Genomic DNA, 17,106 nt, shown 5'->3' with positions numbered 1-17,106 from the left:
TAAAAGTTTCTAAGACAGTACTAATCCAGCTTCATTGACAAAAATGTATGTCTTTAGTCTGAACTACACAAGGTCACATAGTGAGGCCCAAAGGCAAGGTAGACAACCATAAATGCCAATCAAATGAAAGCCAGTCAAATCAAGGCAATGCCTCTTTTTTTCCCCTCAACAGTCTCCTGTGCTTCAGTGGTATTTGATGATGTCCTTAGTTTTGACTTGAGAAGTAAAGATGAGATAGCACTGAGTTCTTACTGAGCTCTGATCAGGGAAATGAGATGGAGATACAGGTTAGGGAAAGCTAATTGAGGTCTGGTGGTACAATACTGCCCTCCACAGGCCACTTAATAAATTGCAGTGTAGAAAGGATTAAGGGATCTATGTAAATGTCTACTAAGACACAGATTCTGACAGATTTCTCCCTTTAGACTCCCTTTGGCATAGCAGTAAATATCCAAAGGTGTGTGTGTGTGTGTGTGTGTGTGTGTATATATATATATATATGTACATATGTATACTATATATATATTTTTTATTATACATCATGATGGTTTTGATAATAAAGAAGGCTGCCCTAACTCTATGATATCACATCCAAACTGTCTTAAAATCAAAACAAGAGATGAGATTAAAACAAACAGCAACTGAGAAAGTTGTGATCCTTTTGTCACAAAAACCAACGCACTCACAAAGTGATTTTACACAGAGCCACCAAATTCTGGAAGTTTCTGCTCCAAAAAGATTAGTAGTCAGTACCATCTCTAAAGGTATTCTGCCAGCACACACGAGCAACTAATTGAGGGAGTTTTTCTCACTTTCAATTCACTGAACTGTAAGAAAACCTGAGGGGGCGGGGGGGGGGACAAACATTTAGCAAAGATCGCCCCCTAATGACAGCATTCGGCTCAGTCTTTGCAATGAAATATGAAATATGTAGGGTCATACAAAGTTAAATATGTCTCCTCATCACCATTTATTTTACACCAAGAACTTATTATCCCATGAAGTGGCAAAAGCTAAGAAACACAACATTACTGTGCCAAATGACAGGACAGACCAGCTTCAGTCAAGGTTAGCCCATTTACAACACCAGCGTTCTTTGATTAATGCTTAACCATTCATTTACTTATATGAGGATTATATTCGGCTGATTTTTTTTTTTTTTTCGATTTTTTTTTTTTTCATACGGTGCAGTTTATTTACTGACCGATTCAAACTGAAGGGATTCTGCCAAAGAAACTTTTTTTGTTAGTTTTTTTGTTTTGTTTTGTTTTATTTTGTTTGTTTCCCCCAAAACTCGGAGTGAAAAATACGAAACAGTGTGTGTTCGAGTGTGTTTTGGTAATGTTTGGCATTGACCCTGCCCGGTTCCCATCTTCCCTGACCCTTTCTGTCTGTGACCACCTTACTTATCCATGAGCGAACGCTGAAGGGCCTCCTGGATCATTGCCTGTTCGTCTGTGGAGTAATCCTGCAACGGGAGCAAGACAGACACATTACAGTTCATTCACCATAGCAGGGCTGGGCATTCTGGCTCAAAAAGAAACATTTGATTTTTTTTTTTTTTCCCAGACTTTTGGTCAATGTGCAGCATCTCAGTATTGCTTATGTTTCTCTTGGAAAAAAAAAAAAAAAAAGCGGAGTTGAAAAAGACTTTGCTTCTGTGAGAACTAATGTGCAACAAATATGACACACATGACCAGTGACACACGGAAAGGTGAGAAAACAATGTTAAGAATTTAACATCTTTTGCCAAGAAGTATTCTGCTGCATCAGTTACTTACCTTCACACAAAAGTGTCCCAGATATAGCGGCTGTTTCCTTCCTATCATGACTCTATATCTCTGATCAAAGCTTTACTGCACACACTAGCCAACATGTTTTTTTCTCTGAATTTTACCTCACTTTTGCTTTGTAGGGAGTGTATATGTCAGAGCTGACAAGTTATTGTTAACAGGTTACTGTAACTTGTCTGTTAGTGTGAGATTATACATAACAATAAAGAAAGAAAAAAAATGAAGTCTTGGTCATAGTTTATTGCTAATGAGATGCAATGCACTGCTGGATGCTTACCACAAATGTGTCATATGAGAAGGTGTGACGCATCTTGAGATGCTGAAGGAAATCCGCACTTCTGTAGTTAGGGTCACCCCAGGGCATGGAGGCACAGATAGGACACACCTGGAGAGATGTTTAAAAAAGAGCAAAGACAAAAGATTAACAGACGAGAGAGTTCTACTACCAATCAATGCTTTATGACTAACAGACATGCTAATCCTGTGCTGTTGGCTTTTTTTTGGGCTTTCAGTCATCTTCCTTCTATTCAGCACCAATTAACGTCATTAGTGCTGTCATTATCCCTAACTGATATTATTATAATTATCCTGTTCCCCTCACTGGGTTTTGAAACAAACAGATGAAGTTGTAAGGGGTCCTACCACTTGACGCGGGTCTCGCACATGTCTGGATGTGCAGTGCTCCACGAGGCCGTCCTGGTCCAGATTTGGGCAGTTACAGTAAGGACAGGAGAAAGTAAAGCGGTTCGGCGCCGGACTAAACCAAGGATAACACAAGGAGCTCAATTTTAATTTCAAAAAGTCATGGTTGCTTCAATCTACTTACTGTATTAACATTGATAAAAGGCAGAAAAAAGAAAGATAAAATGGTGAGATGGAAAAGGATATCTGATTTTTCACTGATTCTCCCACCTGACCATGGCAGACTGAGTCTGTGCACTGTTCTTTACTCCTTCCTGAATATACTCTTGGTACTTAAGGCAGTTTGCTGTGTGTTTTCTCATGGCAGACAAGGACACCTGACCACAGAAAGAATCATATTTCAGTATTATAGCATGGTTTAACAGCTTTAACAGAACATTTGGTTATAGAATTAACAACAACAACACACATACACACCTCTTCTCCACAGCCCTTGCATGCACCTATTGAAGTTTGGATCAAGGCCTGCATATGGGCATCACTTTCCCAATGCACCAGAGCTGTCCTGCATACAGCACACACAGGTTTCTGGGGTCGCAAGCACTCCCTCAGGCAGCTGTCACAGAATCTAAGCCAAGGGAGAGAGAGTGATCTCATAAGAGAGCCTAGTCACAAAGATGGAATTCTATTAATTCACAGTAAAATAAAATAAAAAAAATCCATCCTGTTGAAAATGTATTGTTCATAAGCTGTCATCTACTGAAACTGAAACACAAAGCTACCATAAAGGCACTGCAGCCACTTAAAAACCTTTACATCAACTCTCTATGGGCTTCCTAGAGCCCGACTAGAAAGGGACGATGGGTGTTGTAGTTTGTTCAGCGGCAGCAAGCCTTCTTGTAAGCAGCTGCAAACTACAAGTTCCAAGAGTCCGTGCTATGCTGAGCTGTTCCAGTAACAGAACTGAAAGTAAAAGTTAACTGTGTATATTTACAAATTTGCTAAACATAAAAACATACATTTGCGAAACAAAACAACATGCTAACCGCTAAGCTATGAGTAGCATACCAGTCGAAATCACAAAACGTTAACGATGTATACAAAACATATTATCGAATGAATCACTTTCTCAAACTGTCTTAGCAACCTATAGTCATAATATCATAACTACTATGAACCGAGCTATATGTTTGCCACGGTTACACACACCTGTGTCCGCACTGAGTTTTCACAGGACTGTCGAAAATCTCAAGACACACCGGACAGATGAATTCTGTCATGTCCTTGTCACCACTTGTAACATTTCTTGCACTTTGTGGTGCAACGCTGCCCAGCATCGCCATTGCTTCTCTTTGGTACGGGATTCTTGTACGGAAACTACTGAAAAAAATCCTCTGAGAGTCTAACGTCACCGGAGTGCAATATCTGTTGAGAGGAGGAGCAAATTATAGTTAGCTCATGTTACTGATGCAGTTTCGCTAATATACAGAAAACTCCAGCTTCACGCAGATTTGAACGTGCAAAGATCATTGTAATCGTGGATAAAAGGGGCGATGTCTACTGCACTGCTAACCTACTCACTTCAAGTTGAATACAAACATTGCTAATAACAAATAACTTGGGGTTTCGTGTTGTTACACTAAAGACATTTGGTCTTTTGCTATCCTGACTTAACATCTGATGCAACGAAAATATATAAACCAACAAGTCTTACTTGGCAGTTACATCGCAACACAATGTCTTCGCGAAGTCATCTCTTTACAAACTACAACGTTCTTGTTTCGCACTGACAGTTCCGTGGGGTTTCAGTTTAGCATTACAAGAAGACGCACGAGCGCGTTTCCGATACCTTCACTTACACATGCCTGTTCAGCAACGTGAAAACGGCAAATGTGCAGCTGTAAAATGTTGATTTCAAAATTAAAGTCCCGTGAGTACACAGGACCTGTGTGTACATGGTCAGTTTAACTGCATTTTTCGAAAGTTGAAAATCTGTTAAGGTCTGGTTTTTGTGCAGTGGATGCGTGTGGAGAGCATATGGGGAGAGACTGTACTTAATCCGTCAGTTGTTTTGTTAAGCACCTGCAATTTCCTAATATCAATAATGCTCACAAATATATTTGCAAGGCATTTTTCTTAACAAGACACATGAACAGAGATTGATAAACTTCTTCAGAAACCATCGGTAAATGCTTTTTCATGGAGTCTTTCATGGTCGGATGTTGAATAGTCAGACCTTGAATTCGGATTAAGGGCGTGTTATTACTCTATTCTACAGGTATTTCCGTAGCTTTTGATGTAATTATATGAAGAACCACACCAATAATTTTGATGAGAGCATAGTGAAACAATCAGATTGGCTGCTTATGTAATTTCCTGATCTGATGTGTGACAATGAGCCAGTTATTGCAGAAAATGTTTTTAAAATGAGAGTTTTGCAAATGTAAAAAAACTTCTCGAGATGACAGAGTTAACCCTTCAACTCATCATGCATGCACAACTAGCACATCAAAAGAAGGATGGTTGTTTAAACAGTGTTGACAACATATTTTTTTATATTATTATTATTGTAGTTGTTGTTGTTGTTGTTGTTCTGTATTATTATTAGTAGTAGTTGTAGTAGTAGTAGTTGTAGTAGTAGTATTGTTGTTGTTGTTGTTGTGTTGTTGTTGTTTCATGAAAGTGATAATTATACTGCCATTGTATCAACTACTCCTCAAGTTTTCTGTTGTGGCCTCAGCGCACAAAGCTGTATATATCCAATTGCTGGTTATCACTTCAGAGCCTGTAACACTCATGTGATACGAAAGAATATTATTTCAACGTCAGTGTGGTTCAGTATTTTCAGTTTAGTGCGCAAACGTCACATGTAGCTGTTGAAGCTGATTTTATACTGAAAGGCAAAAAAAAAAAAAATTCCCATTGCTTCTGATTATATATACGTGAGGCTTTCGTTGTGAGGGTTTTTATTTTGCAGATGTGGAGAGCAGAAAAATACAATTCCTGTTTATATTTTTGGCTCACGGTTGCTAAATGCACGACTTGTTGTTGGTAATCAATTTTGCACATGCGCAGAGGGGCAGTGGGGATTTCCAGTGAAACGCCAAGGTAAGGTGTTGAATGTTAGTGGCGTCTCACCAAAAATTGCATGGTTCATCGTTTAAGTGTTTTGCTCCACTGCTATCACATATGTTGTTATTTCATTGTAATACAATCGGATTTTCATTTATAGTAACAGACCATACCTGCAGCCATATCAAAAGTCCATAGAAGCTGTCTTGTTAGCGAGCTGGTTAACTAGCAAGCTAGCTAGTTGGAGTTGGGCGTCTCTGATTTCTAGGGCCCCTGTGACAGCCCTAAAACAGAAAAATAACTCGATAAGCCATTTGATCAAAACAAATATCTTACATTTGGCGAGGATCAGTCTTAATTTCAAGAACTTGTTTCGGGTTTATGCGCCAGATGCTTCTCATCCTGTAACAGTTTAGTTTAACGTCAGCCCGCTAAATGAAGGCTCATTTTGACATCAGTCATTTGTACGTATTTATTTGGCTATGTTCTGTCGCATGGTTGCTACGTGACGTTAGCTAATGTAAAGCATCCACCATCACTAACAAACCCGGTCTCACTCGAACTGTTCTCAGGCTTTTGGACAAAACAAATGGTTAACCACCGTATATTGTTGTCTACTACGTGAACCCGGTAACTGTTTTTGCTAGCTAGCTCTTTTCCTTCTCTTCAGTCTCTCCTTGTATCCGGTATGCAGCCTCCCTTACGAGGATGGAAGCATCACATCCGCGAATGAGGGAGGGAAGGGCGTGTGTATCGCAAAAACCGGTTGCATTCAGATTGAGCCTGATAGTTCGTCGCCATAGATTTTGCCATAGACACTTTAAATGCACGCAACGTGTATCCAGAGTTACCGAAATATGTCAGTGAAACTGGCTCCGGTGACGATGATCACAAGTTCCCATCGAAATGCAAAGACGGTAGCTTCGAATATGGATGCCGTAATGAGGGCGTATGTATGTGAGTGATTGTACATTTGTGTCAGCGTTAAGTAGCTAACCACGGAGGATGCATTTGAAATAGTAACAGTAAGTTGTACGATAAGATAATAGGTGAAATGGAAGGGTTGCTTCACGTTCACACTGTAGTTTTCCATGACAGTGGTTGTGTGGGTGTGTATCACTGCACCCCTCCATGCTAGAGTAAGCGTGGGATACGTTACTGAAGTGGCAAGTTTGACCATTTGATGTTTTTTTTCTGTTAATTTGGGAGTAGCTCTTGGTTGTGGTCTGTCTTGGATTTCTTAACGATGCATGTGAGCTTTTCTTAATCATGGGGTGATATTTTGTTCACCAGTAAGGATGTAAAAGACCCCTAAATGCTCAAACTGTTTTCACTACATCTAGATTATGAGAAACTCACTGTTATATGCAAAGAGGACATTATTTCTACTTTATTTTTCTGTTGCAGCAGTTTGCATATTTTGGATATGTTCATCTGCACTTCCATCTATTGCAGCACATCCTGACCTTGAACCCACAGAGGGTGGCAGACTCAAGTCCAAAAACACTCGCAGTGAAGAGCCCTCCTTCACCCAGCCCCCATCTACCCTCTCTCTCTAAACTGTCCCTCTGCCCTCTAGAAGGCAATTTGGTTAATGAAGGATCTGGAGTGAAAGCATGAACCGAAAGCAAAACGAGCTTTCAAATTAAACCAAGACAAGTGGGGCGATTCAGATAGATCTGAGTTATCTTTCAATTTTTTTTTTCTTGGATTTCACCAATTTTTATTTTTTTTTTCTCTGGAGGATGGTTGTGTCCTGCTGATCGTGCCATCCCTGGACTGCGTGACCGCTCCTCTTCCTCCAGTCTCCGGCCCAACGGGACTGTGCGATGGCTGAGTGTGCCTGAGAGGCGTCCGGGGTGGGGGATGAGAGAGGAGGTGCAGGGTACGCAGCCCACTGCCACCAATGGATGCCAAGCTGCGTGAGGATTTGTTCAGGAGGTATGTGGCATCGCTGGAGAAACGACTTGAAGAGGGTTCTGGTAGCGGGGGAGAAGGAGGTGGTAAGCAGGGGTCCACGAGCGAAGAGGCGCTCATCTCCACGGCTACCGCTCTCTTAGGGGCCTACCAGCCCGACCCGGGGAACCGGTTCCGAATGGTACGGTTCTACGACATTGTGGAGAACTCACTACGGACCCACAGGGGCTCAAGCCTCAAGTCCCTGGAAACGGCCTTCTCTACCCTGGAGTCGGTCTGTACCAACTTACTGCTTTTTCCCTGGAAGAAAGAGTTTCGCTGTATCAAGGTGAGTGCTCAGATATCAGAATACATTCAGGGGTCTTGGCAGGGGTCTTGTTTAAAAAAAAGAAAAGAAATATCAATGGTACTTTAATATGCCATCATATAACAAATATTTGAATTAATTTTGCTGAATATTTTTAATATTTCAGTCACTTCAGCATGGACAGAGTTTTTACGCTTCGGACACTTGATGAAGTGTTTTAAAACTGTCAGACTAGCATCAGTGTTTTAATCCTGTCGGAGTTTGCCCAAAAGCTTAAAGCTCCCTAGGTTAGGTGTCTCTGTGTTTACAGGAGAGTTACGGTTTTGGGTCTGATGGTGTTTTTCGGGGTGTTCTCTGTTCACGCAGACCTTCACTGGGCCATATGTGTATCAGCTGCAGTCAGCCATGTGTGATTCAGACCTGCGCTCTCTGCTGCGCTCCATGGGCTATACCAGGGACCAGGAGCTGCAGTACCACGTCAGAGACCATCCTGGCGGAGCTCCACACCTCCGACAGCTGGCCTTTGAGCTGCTCTTGGCCCAGGCCGAGTGCCGTCTGCTGGGGGAGGTGGTGGCTCTGTCTCGGGGGGTGGCGTCCGAGCTGGACGCAGTGGAGATCAGGAGGAACAGCCGGGAAGACGCCGCGGGTTGCGCCGATGTGCTCCGCCGACAGGAGGTGGTAACGGGGGACATGTCCCGCCTGTCGGTGCGTCCCATGGACATAGAACGAGCCCCCCTGAGGAGGAGCGGACGACCGTCCAAGTCAGTGGACGTGACAGACAGCGCGGGCCACTGGCATCCCGCCAGCAAGCCGGTTCTGAGGGCCTCCCTCAGCCTCCGCAAGGAGCCGCTGTTCGTGGACACTGAGGAGGACATGAAGGACGAGATCATCAGGCCAAACACCTCGCTGTTCTCCGTCGCCGCCCCGCCCTCCTACAGCCCCGTGGCCGAGTTCTTCCCCATCCAGTCGCCCCCATCCGAGCCCTATTCCTATCACTTGTCCTCGCTGGACGAAATCGACCTATACACGGAGAGGGGACTGGGCGGGCGTCAGACGCCCTCCAGGCCGCCAAGCAGAGAGCCGCGGGAAGCCCGGGACGGCTGGACTGTTAAGAGTCATGGAATGAAGTGTCAGGGGTGCGGTCAAGGGTGCCCAAACCTCTCCTCGTGTCAGAGCTGTGATATGATCCTGTGCCCTTCCTGTCACACCAGCGACCCGGCCCCCTGTTGCGGCTATCAGGACTACCCCAAAACCTCGCGCCCCTCGGACGGATACGTTCCCATGAAAGAGAAGCTGTCCGTCTACTCCAACACCCACTCCCACGTGCACCCCCATCCGCCCCCTCACTCTCACCCTCAGCTGGCAGACAAACCCATGTTGAGCACCAAGCTGTTTCCTAGCAAGCCCGTCGCCATGGTTCCCACCTCCAGCGCCGCCCCCATCAGCAGCGAGAGGATGAGCGTGGGCGGCTCGCGCTGCGGGTTCTGTAACAAGCCGGGCGCCACGCACACCTGCGTTAACTGTTCCAAGGTTTCCTGCGACCAGTGCATGAACCTGTATGCCAGTGACATGTGCACCCGCAAAAACCCCAACCACAACTTCATGCCAAACCACCAGCTCAACTTCAAGTCCAGTACCATATCACACCTGGTCTATCGATAGGCAAGCACATGCCCCGGGCGTGCGCTGTCTGTCTCTCCTCCCTCTGCTTTCTCTCTATCTCGTCTCTCTCTCTCTCTCTCTCTCTCTCTCTCTCTGTCTTTCACTTTCAAGGTTTTGACAGCTCTGGAATGCATACAGCATCAGTGAAGCAGCAAATCTCCTCCAATCTAGTTCACTGCAGCTTTTTTTTTTCCTCTCTCTCTCTTTTTCCTTCCTTCTTTCTTCCTCTTATCGCTCTCCATTTACGCTTGCTCGGTCATGTGATCTTGTAGTTCTTCCTTCCCCTCTGAGTCTAACTTTACTTCTGGTGAAATTAAAGAAGAAAACAAACAAACAAACAAACAAACAAAAACACGAAAGAACAAAACGGAAAAGCCGCTCGGCTTGAACTTGGTTGCCCCAAACTTGATGTTCGTCTTCTGAAAACTCTGGCTTCACCTTTGTAGGATCATCCCCATCTAGGACACTTCAGCAAAAACTTTCCTGGATTTGAATGACATATGAAGAAACGTTTTCAAACTTGAAAAAAAAAAAAAAGAGAAATCAAACATAAACTGAAAAGAAACATTACACTGGAATTCAATATTATATATTTTGAATGGAATATTCTATAAATCTATGTGAGACCGTTCTTTGTGTGGGTGGGATTGTTTGGGGGGGGGGGGGGGGGGGTGAACTTGGGCAAGGGGAATAGGTAAGTGGTGCAAATTTGTATCAGGTGTGATTGTAAGCCACTATATAGTCCACTGATGAACAACGCCTTTGTCAGTTTAGCCTAAAGATTCAAGTCATCAGGCTGCGTTTTGAAAAGTGCTGCTGTGTGAAGTGCAGGGGGGGTACACTTATGTACCTTTTTTTTTTTTTTAATTAACCTGCATCATCACATTCCTCCCACCAGGACACAAAACGCAGTATAATCAAACATTTGACCTGCAAAAGACAGGGGGCGGGGGGGCACTTCTTTGTTTCAAAGCTGAGAAATATTCTTATTTTTATGTGTTGTATGACTGATGACTGAATCAAGTTGAATTTATATCTGAACGATGTGGTTGAGGTCCTTAAGCGTGGTGGAAAATTTGAATGACCCATGTTTTGTGCTTGAGTTTAAAAGGATGAAAAAAGGAGATTTACTTTTATGAGGAAGCTGCTGTAAACGGTTTTACAGATTGCCTCTTAAGACTGTCATCTTACTCTTCTGTTTTTGGTTTTTTGTTTTTTTCTTTAAACTCATCTCTCACTACTGTTTTCCACACCCTAAACACTAACTCTAACGAGCCCAAACAAACCTCTCAGTGTCACGTCACATCAAGTCGCAGACCGATCGGAGAACACCCTCTGTACCAGGGGCCGGTCTTCTCACCCTCTGTACCAGGGGCCGGTCTTCTCACCCTCTGTACCAGGGGCCGGTCTTCTCACCCTCTGTACCAGGGGCCGGTCTTCTCACCTTCTGTACCAGGGGCCGGTCTTCTCACCTTCTGTACCAGGGGGCGGTCTTCTCACCTTCTGTACCAGGGGGCGGTCTTCTCACCCTCTGTACCAGGGGCCGGTCTTCTCACCTTCTGTACCAGGGGGCGGTCTTCTCACCCTCTGTACCAGGGGGCGGTCTTCTCACCCTCTGTACCAGGGGGCGGTCTTCTCACCCTCTGTACAGTCCCGACACTGTTTAGCGTCCAAATGTTTTCTCTCAGCGTTATGCAAACTGTGTCTCTGAGCCCCAGAGGCGGTGGAACAACAGGGAAGCCAATTACTAACGTAATTAGCAAATAAAGGAAGTGAAGTGACATTGATGTTTTCTCTATATCCCCTGTTATTGGTTCACTGATTTGGTGTGCATTATACCATTATAGTGATTTATAATTGAGCACTACATTGAAAAGCTAGGTCAAGAAAAAGAATCTTTTTACAGGTATCCCAAAACGTTGACATTACAGAAGTGTACTTCGCTCCCTCACTTTAACTTCCTAAGAAAAAAAGGCATAAGAAGGGAAAACACTCCTCTCTCCTCTGTCTTCATGCCTCTGGCCTGTCTTTCAGGGGCTGCTGTAATTACTGGTCATGTTTCCTGTTAACCAGCAGCAACTTGACCCGGGAAACCAGAATGATTGGACCGCCAAGCCAATCAAAAGCTCAAGGTATAAATTAAGGCGTATTCCGTGCCAAAAACCAGCCGCCATTGGCGCACCGTGCAAACATAGTTCTCTAGTCAGCCGTCGGTTTCTGGGTGACGAAAAAACGTGAGCCATTAAAATCTGTCCTCTCAGAGATTTTTTTTTTTTTTTTTCTGTGTGACAGAAAGACACATCTCCCCATCCTCTCTCCTCTTTTTTTGTTACTGTAGTAATGGAACAGTTGATGAAGTGAGTGCTGGTGTTTTTTGTAAAGACCCTTGGCATGCTACATAGATTGATACCTTCCCTTTTTTCTTCACTACCCCCCCCCCCTTTTTTTTTTTAGCCATTCCTCTCTCCTCTTTTTTTAGCCATTCCTCTCTCCCAGGTCTGATGCACAGGACTACGGAACGTGAGTCAGTGAGAGTTCTGACTCCCTGCACCCTAACACAGGTTTTATCTGAGGGGAGCCTGGGAAGGAATTAGCCAAAATGTTTGTCAGTGAAAGTATGTGTAAAATATATATATAAAAAAGTATATATATATATAAATATAAATGAATAAAAGCGATGATTTTATAAAATAATTTCAGGAATAAAATTCTAAAAAAAGCCTTTGTCTTGTTTGGGTCCGGATACCTGTGTAATTATTGTTAATGAACCATGGAGACTTCTCTGCGGTAGTGTCAAAGAGTGCCATGGAAGCTCTTGAGGTGCTGTATGGAAGAGGTCTATGCATGATTCATGGGCTGGAAGCAGGCACATTTTTTTCATAAATAATATATTGTAAACCACAAAGGGCCATAATGAATAATCCATGAATTTAAGTAGATACCTGATACATACTATACGTCATGCATAAGAATGGGGTGGGTAGTTTCACAAAACATGATGAGTATTAGAGGGGGTAGATTTTTCCCTCTGACCAATTTTAGCTGTTTCGTCAGGCAAAAATATTTGTAACCATTTGTAACCAATATCAAATACAGTTGGAGAAGCTTAATATAGGTTCTGAAGTGTTTATAATATGTGCAGTAGGCTAAAGTTCCTTGGTTGTTTCACGTTTGATTTTCTTTAAGATAAAATGAACATACATAAGTACTGAAAAACATGCAGCGAAGTGTGCACACTTAATACCGTTGCGTTCCCAATGTTGTCCACTAGAGGGCATCCTCTATGCCTTAGTTAACTTTTCTCACCTTATTTTCCTTCGTGACCCCAGTTACTAAATGAACTGAAGTGGCACTCATTACTGCTGGCAGAATTAGCTGATATTACTATTCTGGCTAAAAGCTGCCACTATTTAAGATGAGTTCCTGTATTAAATTTTAATTTACTAAATTAAAAATACATTCTGTATTCTTGCTGCAGCAAGAATATAGGCCCGCCGGCCTACTCCAACACACCAGTCTCCAGACCGTACAGTTCGATCTGATCTAATCTAAATGAGTTTCAAGATTTAAATTAGAGATAAGGATAGTTCAGAATGGTCTTACTTTATCTGTGCTCTCGCCACCTTTAAGCAGGAGATTAGATTAAAAATTAGTAAACTACTTACTGTTGTACCCATTGAGTTTTCATGCCATGCTAATTTGGTATGTTTCAGAAAGCTCTTTTAATAGCGTTCGCATTAGGGCGGGTGCAGGTGCGTGTCTGTATACATTCACATGTGAGCATTTTTCTTTAAGAATTCACCAGAACAACTCAGCTTACATCAGAACATTTGCCACACACCTTAAGCTCTTTGTTGGCAAAACGTAGCAAGGATTTCATGTAGCTGTAATGAGCACTATGAAGGCAGAACGCTTGGTTGTCTTTGTTCTGACCCACTCTAGGGTTAAGGCATTTTGTGTGTGTGTGTGTGTGTGTGTGTGTGTGAGTGAGGGGGGGAGGGGGGGGGAGGGGGGTAGAAGGCCTGTAATCTTGGACAAAACAAGACAGAGCGCTTTGCTTTTAGCGAGGTACTAGTTGTGTGGAATTAATCACAAAACTCAGGTTTGACTGAGAGTATGTCATGAAGGAGAATGAGCAGCAGAGGGCGCGGTACGCTCAGACATGTGAGCTCAGAGGTGTAGGTATCATCTGAGCATGTACACTCCTGACTTATCCAAACCATGAACATTTAAACATGTACCTTCACGACTCAAAGCTGTGAACAAATGAACTTCCACACAGATAGATGTGAACTTCTGCTGTGAGACACTGGACACATGAGACTGATTGGCAGGATATAGTTAACGCTGAAGGATAAACTTATTGCTCTCTCTCTCTGGCTCACCACCACCAACCCCCCTCCCCCCCCCCCCCCCCCCATCCCCGGCCGTTATTCCACAGGGGCTGTTTTCATCATTTTAGAGGAAGTGGATTTTATATTTCCAGGAAATTTGACATGCTCTAAGTGTACTGTGTGACTGTAAACTCACTGGAAGCACATACTACTTCAGTTCTTCTGGAGGATGTGAAAGGACAGAAAAACGTGCTGCCCCCCCCCCCCCCCCACTCTGTTTTGGAAGACTAACCCGCACCCCAACCCCTCCCAAACCCAGCCAATTCCTCTCCCAATTCCTCCTAAACCATATCCTTCCTGCTCAAGCCTTCAAAATCCTCTTTAAATTCAATAATGTAGTTAGTGTATATAACTGTTGTGATGGGAATTATAATGCTTTTTATTTATTTTTTAAAGAAATCCAATATGTTTATTGTCTTTTTTTTGTTGTTATAGTTGTGGTTTTGGTGTGGACCCAATGTCCCCAAAAAAATGAATAACAGTTCAACACAACCTAAGGGTAAGATACGCAAGTCCCCTCATAGGAAAACTACTTCATGGAGGGGAAAAAAAAAATTCACCCCCACTTAACCAAAGCTGTCCTGCGGCAACATTTTGTATGTATCATTTGGAGTTCAAGATCTTCACTACAAATAATATTTTTAAGATACTGTCATTATGAGGTTTTATATGGATTGGGTAGAGTATGATTTGTTTTTCTGGTGATGTGACCTTTTAGATGTCAGCAGTACATTTGACAGGGGACACAGCATACGTACTGTGATGGAAAAGCTATATGTGAAGTCAGTTTTCCGGTAGCTTTTGAAGGTAAGCATAAGAAGGATATGATCTTTCCACTCTGTCCTCACACAGGTTCTCTCACACATCTTATCTAATGCTGAGCTGCTTATGTAAGATACAGAGAGCAACATGGCAGAAACCTCAGCTTTTAGCTCTGTGGAGGATGTTGAAGATAGGGTGTGTGTGTGTGTGTGTGTGGTGTGTGTGTGTGTGTGTGGCTTATGATGAGCTCTTTTGGACCCAATCACCATCTGAGTTTCTGCCATGGACCTGCAGCAGAGTATAGAGTATCCATAAACTGTTAAAGCTAGTTTGATACACAGAGTTCCTCATTTATCATCTTATGCATAAAACAAAATGATTTGATTTGTTAATCCTTCTTATTTATAGTTCACTGTGGCGTGTAATCTGTTCTTCTGGCCTAAGTGATTATATGTATGCCTTAAAGCCATCTGGCTATGCATTCTGAATTAATACGCTTTGTTTTATTACTCTTCATCTTTAATTTATATTGTGATTATTGTAGTTATTTAACCATTAAATCGTATTATACACATCTGGACATTAATAGCCACAATTAAAGTAGGACAGAGAGAGGGAAACAGGACGAAAAACTGATGATTTAGAAGAAATGTGTACAATACAAAATTAGGAGTGCAACTGTAAGTCCTACAGTTTTAAAATATAAAACAGACTCAACACTAATGGACCTTGGTGGTGTAAATAAACATTTTCTATAATTAGGAAATTTTATGTGGTTCTAATGAAGTGAATGGTCTAGTTCAGTGATGCTTTGCAGTGTTCTCTCTGACACTGTTGTCACTGGAGAAGAGCACTTAGCATTAATGGATTCTAACACTATGAGTGAAAACGGTAAAGAAAAAAGATCAGCACTAATATAAACAATGTTGGTAAAACACTATGGATTTCTTGTATAATGAGCATGATGAAATGAAATGACATGATGAAATATGAACAGAAGTATGGTCAAAAAAGTAAGAATGGGGAAAGACTGAAAAAAGGAAAGAAGAAAACAGAGGCAGAAAGAGAGAGAGAGAGAGAGAGAGAGAGAGAGAATGAAAAAAAGAGAGCTGGTCTTGGTAAAGGGAGTTGGTAGTAGTTAAACCAGGGCAGTGCTTAGGTCTGTGTCCTGGTATAAATTCTGGGTTTAATGTTTTAAACGATGAAGCTGTCTCATTCTCTGCATGGAGCTGTAATAAGTGCTTCAGATCGTTTATCTCAACAAATTTCATCATAGCCACACACACACACACACACACACACACAAACTGCAATTGTTCCAACAAGCTCTACCTAAAAATGTGTAGTGAATAGAAGTCTCTGGAACAGGAGACAAAATCCACAGCCCTGAAGCTTCAAGGACATTAACCACTTCGAAAAAGAAGGAAGAAAAGGAAAGAATCTCAACAGCAGAAATTCAGCAAATATGTAACTGAATTTCTTTTCTTTCCTTACAGACAGTGTACATTGACATATTTTGTTACCCACTGGGCTAGCTTGACTTTTATTCACTGCCATTGTTGATTATTGTGGAGAGATATCCTTGAAGATGGTAAACAAAGTGACAAATAAGACCAAGGCTGGTAAGGCTTGAGGCAGGCATGCACGTGGGGAAATCATGTTTTAATGGAGGAGGAGCGATCTGTAATACCCTGGGTTTGAGAGCTTAGCCGTGGTGAAGGCATTGGACTGCAGTATTCACACAAAGAGATCAGAGTGTAGGTGTGGAGAAGATGGGGGGGGGGGGTCTCAGATAAAGACAGTGTGACCGTGACGGTCGTTACCCTTTCAGGAAAAGTATTCAGAGGAAGAGTACACATCAGAGCAGAGAGATTAAGATCAGGTGTCTGTGAACAGGGCTCAGCCTCCAGGCCTGAGGGAAGAAATGGACAAGAATCAATGCGGACAGAGCCAAGACATCAGATTTCAGTGGTCATGCCCCTACTTTTTCTTTCTTTTTCTTTTTTCACAAAACTGCATCATAATGAAAACATTATTAGCACGTTTGTTTAATAACAAAGTAACAGTTCTGCGTTACTGTACTCATACAGTATATTGCCAGATTTGTACTGACTGTTTATCAGCAGTACAACTTTCACTCTTTCACTACAGCCATAAAGAAATTGTTACGTTATAATATTTAAGCACGTTATGGAGAACCGTCAATCTTGGGTTCTGAGTCCGTTTTCTTATCGCACTAATACGTTAGAGGGTGCGCGTTATTACGATTGCAGTCGCTTCGCCCTTGCCTCTTCCCTTGTGACTGCATCATGCCGTGCCAATAATCGCAAAAACGAACGTCCTCTAGTGAATTATTGCTTCGTTATCAGCGACTGAGTGAGTGCACGATTTATGACGATGTCACATTACAATGCGCGAGTCTGAAGGCTACCACGAGTTACGAGAGAACGACCAAGAGTTGTTTTGCAGAAAAAGTCACAGCATCAGTGTTTTCCAATGCTCAGAAGAGTTCTTCTTGGAAGGGGTGTCAAAACACTACAAACAAATGTCAGTACAT

At 42.6% G+C, this 17,106-nt stretch overlaps 2 protein-coding genes across 2 annotated transcripts; one reads left to right on the top strand and one right to left on the bottom strand.

The window, feature by feature from the left end:
• Positions 1 to 668: 668 nt before the first annotated feature.
• Positions 669 to 4,267, bottom strand: rnf114 (ring finger protein 114). Its single transcript, XM_030769363.1, has 7 exons — positions 4,150 to 4,267; positions 3,645 to 3,860; positions 2,913 to 3,063; positions 2,706 to 2,812; positions 2,436 to 2,550; positions 2,071 to 2,178; positions 669 to 1,468 (listed from the first exon to the last, which is right to left on the bottom strand). Exons 2-7 carry the CDS (start codon positions 3,776 to 3,778, stop codon positions 1,403 to 1,405), a joined length of 681 nt encoding a protein of 226 aa, XP_030625223.1. The 5' UTR covers positions 3,779 to 3,860; positions 4,150 to 4,267; the 3' UTR covers positions 669 to 1,402.
• A 2,988-nt stretch (positions 4,268 to 7,255) lies between these two features.
• spata2 (spermatogenesis associated 2) lies at positions 7,256 to 9,879 on the top strand. Its single transcript, XM_030769263.1, has 2 exons — positions 7,256 to 7,752; positions 8,098 to 9,879. The coding sequence occupies exons 1-2, from the start codon at positions 7,414 to 7,416 to the stop codon at positions 9,391 to 9,393; spliced, it is 1,635 nt and encodes a 544-aa protein (XP_030625123.1). The 5' UTR covers positions 7,256 to 7,413; the 3' UTR covers positions 9,394 to 9,879.
• The last annotated feature ends 7,227 nt before the right edge of the window (positions 9,880 to 17,106 follow it).

This window comes from Chanos chanos, chromosome 3 (assembly GCF_902362185.1).
Source record: "Chanos chanos chromosome 3, fChaCha1.1, whole genome shotgun sequence".
In the NCBI taxonomy this organism is placed as follows: domain Eukaryota; kingdom Metazoa; phylum Chordata; class Actinopteri; order Gonorynchiformes; family Chanidae; genus Chanos; species Chanos chanos.
The sequence above is the reverse complement of the archived record's forward strand: the minus strand, read 5'-3'. Positions and strand labels throughout refer to the sequence as shown.

What these genes read in the sequence shown, in the direction of transcription:
- rnf114 (XM_030769363.1), bottom strand. Translation starts at nt 3,778, where the DNA reads ATGGCGATGCTGGGCAGCGTTGCACCACAAAGTGCAAGAAATGTTACA. An exon ending in AAAACTCAGTGCGGACACAG is followed by an intron (nt 3,064 to 3,644) that starts GTGTGTGTAACC and finishes CCCTTGGCTTAG; the next exon opens with ATTCTGTGACAGCTGCCTGA. An exon ending in TCTCATATGACACATTTGTG is followed by an intron (nt 1,469 to 2,070) that starts GTAAGCATCCAG and finishes CTCCCGTTGCAG; the next exon opens with GATTACTCCACAGACGAACA.
- spata2 (XM_030769263.1), top strand. Translation starts at nt 7,414, where the DNA reads ATGGATGCCAAGCTGCGTGAGGATTTGTTCAGGAGGTATGTGGCATCG. An exon ending in AAGAGTTTCGCTGTATCAAG is followed by an intron (nt 7,753 to 8,097) that starts GTGAGTGCTCAG and finishes CTGTTCACGCAG; the next exon opens with ACCTTCACTGGGCCATATGT.